Source organism: Buceros rhinoceros, unplaced genomic scaffold (genome assembly GCF_000710305.1).
Source record: "Buceros rhinoceros silvestris isolate BGI_N320 unplaced genomic scaffold, ASM71030v1 scaffold18707, whole genome shotgun sequence".
Lineage (NCBI taxonomy): Eukaryota > Metazoa > Chordata > Aves > Bucerotiformes > Bucerotidae > Buceros > Buceros rhinoceros.
The window spans coordinates 1-6999 of NW_010420642.1; the positions used below are offsets into that span (position 1 = coordinate 1).

At 42.0% G+C, this 6999-nt stretch overlaps 1 protein-coding gene across 1 annotated transcript in view; it reads right to left on the reverse strand.

The window, feature by feature from the left end:
• Nucleotides 1-3156: 3156 nt before the first annotated feature.
• The window catches only part of ABHD17C (abhydrolase domain containing 17C), a 29632-nt gene continuing 25789 nt past the window's right edge, over nucleotides 3157-6999 (reverse strand). The window contains exon 3 of the mRNA XM_010139380.1: nucleotides 3157-4666. Coding sequence (XP_010137682.1) covers nucleotides 4447-4666 — 220 coding nt within the window. The 3' untranslated portion in view covers nucleotides 3157-4446. The remainder of the gene's footprint in view (nucleotides 4667-6999) is intronic.

Sequence of the window (6999 nt, forward strand, 5' to 3'; positions counted from 1 at the left end):
AGGAGGGATTTCCCCCCACCTGGACACAAGGGCCGGTTATGTGGAGGGCGGCCGCCATCCGGCGCTTCCCAGCGCTGCCCCGTGGCGCGGGGGGCGCGGAGAGGCTCCGGTCCCTGCCGAGGACCTGAGCCACGTCCCACGCGGGGCAGCGGATCGAGCGCACCTTTGTGTACAGCAGCCCCCTGGTAAAGCCACAGACACCGGGTCTGCCCCCTGCCCGGCAAAGCTGCAGGAACCCACAGTTTTTCCTTGAGAGAGCAACGCGCTGCCCACTCCTTCGGCTGGGTCGCAAGGAAATTCAGAACAAAGCATGTTTACCCTTACACAAACCAGCAGACAATTTACAATTAGCATGCTGAAGGGGCAGGGGTCTTCTTGGGTTTTCTCTTCCCCACTCCCCCCTTTTTTTTAAAGACAGCAAGCATTTGTGCAAAATTAGTTTGGTTACTGCAGGAACCCAGCTTCAAAACCAGACATTGCCAGAGGGAAAGTGTCAAAGGAGCAGTGCTCACTCTCCTGATGTTAATGTCCAGCTTGTGCTTTCCACTGTTATAGCAAAGTTATGAGACCCAAATACGGCACAGTTGAAACACAACCTCCCGCTTTGAACTTCACACCCACCTGATCTAAGAATTACCGCTGGACTTTGAAAGCAATAAATACCAAGCAGCCAGTTCCTGGGCTCGACCTCTTTCCCACTAGCAGAGTGGCCACCATCAAAGAGCTGCCCCACCCCGAACCAGTGCTGGGAGTACAAAGCATCTCGCATATGCAACACAAGAAATTTCAGAGGTACAAGGGCTGGTGCATTCCACAAAGAAGGAGAGAGAGAAATTAGTGAAACGGACTTCAACGAGATCATTAGATTGCATTCATGAGAACAGACCTAGGGGAAAAAACATTTCCCAAACGCGAACGATCAAGATTACCGCTGAACGAATAACCAGAGGAAGAGCAAGCACTGGTTCTCGACTTCTGTGTTTCGCATCATTTACAAAAGGCAAGTTTATAAAAGCTGTGTATGATACTAAGTGTAAATACAAGGTCTGGGCATTAAAAAAGCTAAAGGGTGAGCGCCCAGAGCAGAGCTGCCCCAGTTACAGGAACGACGTGGCAAAACGAGGAAGAAAAATGCAGCAGAGATACCATGTGTCACTGGGTGTCCATGTGAATACCAGTTAAAGTTCCAACAGTTACATAAAATTTAAAAGGATGCATAACACACTCCTTGGAAAATGCTACCTTTAAAGTCAGAACAAACATTTTCCTCTGGCTTTTCTGAAGTACAGACACTAGACAACTACTGACAGAAAGACAGATGCACCACACCTTACCTTCCCCAAAAAAACTGTACATCACGCACGGCTGCACTACCTGAACAAAGACGGTTCATCACACAGGAAAAACAGACAGAGCATCCACACCATCAAGAAAAAAAAATGTCAGTGATCACACTCTTAGAAGACCCGTGGCATAGTTTGTCCAGGCACAACCAGCCATTTTTACAGTGACACTTTGGTAGCTGTAAAATACGCGTAAGTTCATGCAAAGGCCCACCTCATACACTTAAATGAGAGAACTCCGGCAGTTTGCTGGAACAGACTAGTTTTTAGTCCAAACTTTCTCTTTTGTAACTCACATCACCCCCTTCCCCATCATTTAAAAATTCTGTTCTCACCTTTTTTCTTTCAATAGGGACCTGGAATCCACTGTCTTAAGTAGTTTCATGAGTTGGCCACAGGTCTTTTCAACTAGTAATTACAATGTCCACCAGCAGTAGTGTGTCAAAATGCCTGAATAGCGATGCTTTGAAACAAGCATACAATATAAAGAAGCTCACTACTACTATTTATCTTATGTAAACAATACGTCAGAACACTATAAAAATTTCAGAATTCATTTAAGAGCTATTGGGTGGGGATAGAGCTACAAGGAAAACTACTTAAGGCACCAAACAGGTAAAGAAATTATTGAATCAAAAGAAAGGGAAGAAGATCCACACTAGTTGATCACTGATAGGTCTTTAACATTTTAATTAACACAAAACATCTGTGTTAGTTAAATGGAGATGAACTGCACAAAGCAAAATAGACAACACAGGAGCCAGACAAACAGCGAGGCAGCTCTGAGAATGATAGGCTGGAATTTGGACAGATAAAAGATGGTACAAGTGGAAATTCATATTCAGCCAGAACTCCGGCTGCATGTGCCGAGACCACGGGGCACATGTGACAATGCTGAGTTCAGATCTGGGCTCCTCATTAACAGAGGCATACTGACAAAAAGCGGAGGAAATGCAAAGGCAAACCACAGAAGGACTGCAGGAGTTAGAAAAACAGTAATTAAAAAACCTGATTTATACTGAAAAGGTTGAAAGTTCCAGTTTACCTGAAGTAAAAGGGTAGCTACAAGGGGTCACGAGAAGAAACACTGTAGGCTGAAGTTTTCAAGAGCAACACAAAGTTCACTATCGTATCAAAAAACATTGCCTAATTAGGTAAAAATTCCCCGAGAGGCTACACGGACAGGCTGATGCTTTCAAACATTATTTTGAATAACTAAACCAGAGACATCAGCTTTGTTTCTGACTAAGATACAGGAGGGCAGCAGCAAGTTTGAGGTGACGGTTAGGCAAAACTTGCCCGTTTTGGTTGGAAGAGTCACCAAGAGAACAGCTGCTTAGGACATGTAAAACTCAACTGGACTATGCAGACACACAGATCACAGATTCCAAGGATCCGGATCACACGGAGCGGGATGGATGTCCTCAATCCCCCCCAACGTCACTGGAAAGACCAGTTTTTCTCCTTTTACAGTAACAGGGCCAAGGCAATAGTCAAAGACAATGGACACACCTACTGTGCTGAAAATTAACTGCAGGCCTGTTGTAAGGACTCACAACAGCTACGCTCAAACAGTTCTTCTGGGCAATGAATCATGACTTTTCATTACTTAAAACCAGCTGAACACCATTTGTAAGTCACCTCTTTTACATCTGGTTTACATACCAAGCTTCAAGGAAATGAGCCTCTGTACTTCAGGAGAGTTTTCCTTGAAAGGAATGAAATACGAAATTCAAGTTACTCTATAAGTAATCTGTGCGTTACCCTTTCCTTGGGTATGAACATCATGCACCAAATAAGATCCAAAAATTCAGCCAGCTCTAATCCATGCATCCTTTATTCCATTACAATCACTGTGTTGCATTCTAGCAACAGGACACGAACTGCAGTCAATCGCGATCAATTTATACAACAATCTGAGGCTTACAGTACATTTAAGGCCTTTAAATTTGGAAAAATTAGACCTATGCTAGTAGTGTAACAATTTTTAAGTGTCTTGCATTTCTGATGCATAATCTGTGCGATTCCAGTGTCAAAGAATCAAATTACTTCTAAACTAAAAAGATCAGCTCAATGAAAATTTAGTTACATAAATTCATCAAAACATAAATGTGTAAATTTTTTTTTTGTCCTGGAAACTTTATAAAACTTTAATAGCAAAATAATATAGGGATAAAAACATATTTTAACAAAATGTATTCAATCATATACAAACCAGAATTTCGCAGTTTATTGTAACTAGACTTAAATTAAAACTACCAATTAAGAATCTATGCACAATGTAAATTCAAATATGTACAGTACTTTTAAAAAGTCTACAGGAATGCTTTACAGAAGGAAATGTCTGTTATGGCTATTATTCAGACCATCTGAATATTAAAATGAGTTTTCTAGTAGTAAATTTACACATTTATTTTTAAACAAAAGCGATTTTGTCCCTAGTTCCTTTAAGAATATTCCAGTTATGTTTATACAGGTAATGAAGAGGTCGTTACAGAGTTTAGCCCCATATAGTAGTTTGTTTATTTTCAGGAAAAAGTATATTTCAATAATTTAACTTGGGAAGATCAGTAAGTTAACAAAAGAACACTAGGAGGGAGGAGGGGGAACTTCATCACAACAACTTTCCAGTCCACGGCTAGAAACTTTACAGAGCAAGTACTCCCTTGGATTGAACCCATGACTGATTGCTCAGAACAAGCTGCGGCTCCTAACAGTTGTGTTCCCCACGTTGAGAACACTGGGGAAAAAAAGTCTTTGTAGGACAGAATTATAAACAATCTGAAGTGAGACAGAGAAAACTGATCTTCGATTAATACAGCACTAGGTAAAAAGTGTCCCCATAAGCAGCCTGTATCCCACTTCCTTCAGGGCAATGAAGCTAAAAATTGTTGGAATTACAGTAGTTGACCATATCTGTGTGCATTAGTAGAATAATTTCCAGATATAAAAGACAAATTTCATCAGATGTTTGATTAGAACACCCTGAAGACAGGGTATTTCTTCATAGTATAAAGCTATTACAGCTATCCAGTTAAAGCATGTGCAAAACCAGGTAATTTCTTCCGTTCACAGTAACTGAGGTAAAATCAGGTAGGCTTCTTCAGGAGTTGGGAAGTTCATGAGATATGAACTGTTTTAGTCTCTCTAAGTATTGTGCATAAAGCTCTATGTCATTATGCCCAGCTCCCTCCACCCAGAGGGGCTCTACTGCTCGCGGGCATCGCTCGTACATGGCCAGGCCGTGGGAGAAATCGATTACCTCATCTTCGGTACCATGGATTACCAGCACAGGAGAGGTTACTTTAGATATCTTGTCAATGCTGCGGGAGGGAAAAGAAAAACAGAGCTCAGTTTGGGGCTTTAACTTTCATACCATTAAAGAAAGCAGTTTAACTATGGATGCAGGACCCTGTTACCACTGCATGTTTTTAAATGGCTACAGAACACTGGAATTGTGCCTGAGTTGTATAGGACATGGCTGACTCCCAAAAGACACGTGTAAATAGGAGCTGGCACTGCCACCACCATTATGCCACCAGTCCTAAGGACAAGAAGCTCAAATGGGCAGCATGTGAATAATAATAAAAAAACCCCACCAGACAGTGAGTATATCCATACAAAACCCCCTGAGAGGCAGGTAAGATTCTATGGGACATGCTGCCAGTGCGGACTCTTCACATTACATGTTATCACCTTCCAATTTAACAGATTAGGAGCTAATTAACTACAATCCAGTCATAAGACTTCATTTAAAAAAAGCCTCGGTTCATGAGGACTGAACCTGTCTGTAAATTCCCAAATTAAGCAGATTCAGCTACAGAAGAACAATCTGTTCTTTGTCCTGATTGATTGTTTAAGTTCAAAAGACAAAGCGAAAACTGTGGGAGAAGAGCGTTACACAAGGATATTTATCTGCAAACCAAAAGAAACTCTCACAGGATTTTACTTCATGCACCCAAGTTCCTGGAGAGCTCTGACTGCAAAGTGGACTTAAACGTTTTTCCTTTCGTTCCAGCTATGCTCAGCAGACCAGTACCGCTCGTACCACCTCTCACAGCAAGATGGGTCCAGAGGAAAGGCAAGAGTGACACAGGCACCTCCACACCAAAGTGTTCAGGCCAGAAAACCCCAGTTATGAAGCATAAGCAGCACAGGAACTTCAAAGCGGTGAACAGCAACTTTCTCTGACTGCTGTCTTGCAGGCACCAGCTTTCATTCCCAGGCAGCCATTTCATGTTGGTAGTGACCAGTAATTCCAAGTCGGCATGTAGACACCAAGTGCTAACGAACTCTCAGCTTCCTACCAGCTCCGCTTACATCACCCAACAGAGGAATTGGCTCCAGACATTATACAGAGTATGGGATGAAGTGGGTGGGAAAATGAGCATCTAATACTTGATTGACAGAAGGACAAGTCTGTTTCTTTACCCTGTCTAATAAAAGGGGCTTCGATTTCCCTTCTCCCGAAGCACAAGTAAACATGCAATTTCGGTAAGACTGATTTTACAAAGTGATCAAGACCGCTTAAAGTGATTAAGAAATACAGATGCCAACGTACACTGACTTAAAAACAGGTTTAAAGCAGCTTTATGAACATATAAAGTTAACTAAAAATTAAGATGTAGATTGAAGCACTAAACATCACACATACAAATCTCAGCATTTAGTATTCTGGAGAACCATCACTGGTATTCCAGTAAACAGCTGAGTGTAAACACATTTCTGCCTCTGTTTCAATACTTCTCAAAAAAGTAAAACAACCCCAAAACAGGCTTCATGTCATTTAAAGAGGAAAAGTGTTATTTAAAATTAAAATGCAGCCTATTTTACTTTTCCTGTTTGCACCTTCAGTTTTGTGCAACTACATGGATTACAGAAAAATATCCCAAAAGCGTAAGACAGACATCAGAAGAATGCAGATTTTTCCCCCTTAATTTTCATTCCCAAATTAGTACCACAGCCAGATGTAAATCCTTTACAATCAACATGCTATATGAACTGAAGCCTCAAGCCCATGAGGGACCGTGTCCCCACGGTCCACGATGTGACCCTAGAGGTTTTTAAAAGCCGTGTGGATGTGGTGCTGAGGGACACGGTTTAGGGACCCTGGCAGTGCAGGGGGAACGGCTGGACTCAATGATCTTAAAGGTCTCTTCCAGCCAGATGATTCTATGATTCCATGACAGACACGTCGGCTACAGAGATGTTTACACACCATTTTAGTGGCTAGATACGAAGTTCTCATTCATTGTAGGAACCAGGAAACCCCTTTCACTTCAGTATTCAGACAATGAAACAATTTTTTCCCCAAATATTCACAGACCATTAAGCTAGAAAATATTTGTATTTTGCAGAAAATTGGAAAGTGTCCCATTGCCAGCTCAGCAACTCATAAGGCGGTATTCAAGCTGCACGTTAGACTTACTTAGCATTCTTAGCCATACCGCTCTGCAGCTTGGAAGATCTACAGGGACCAAATCCTCATCGAGTTCCAACATAAAACGCACATAATAGCAGTTCTCTGTAGGTGCACACAGAACTATTTTGTTTCCCACCGTGAAGACAGACAGTTGAGCTGCACATATCCATGAAAGCGCACTGCTGTTTATTGTCCCTGCTCACACACAGCACCAGCGAAGTCGGGCTGACAGCG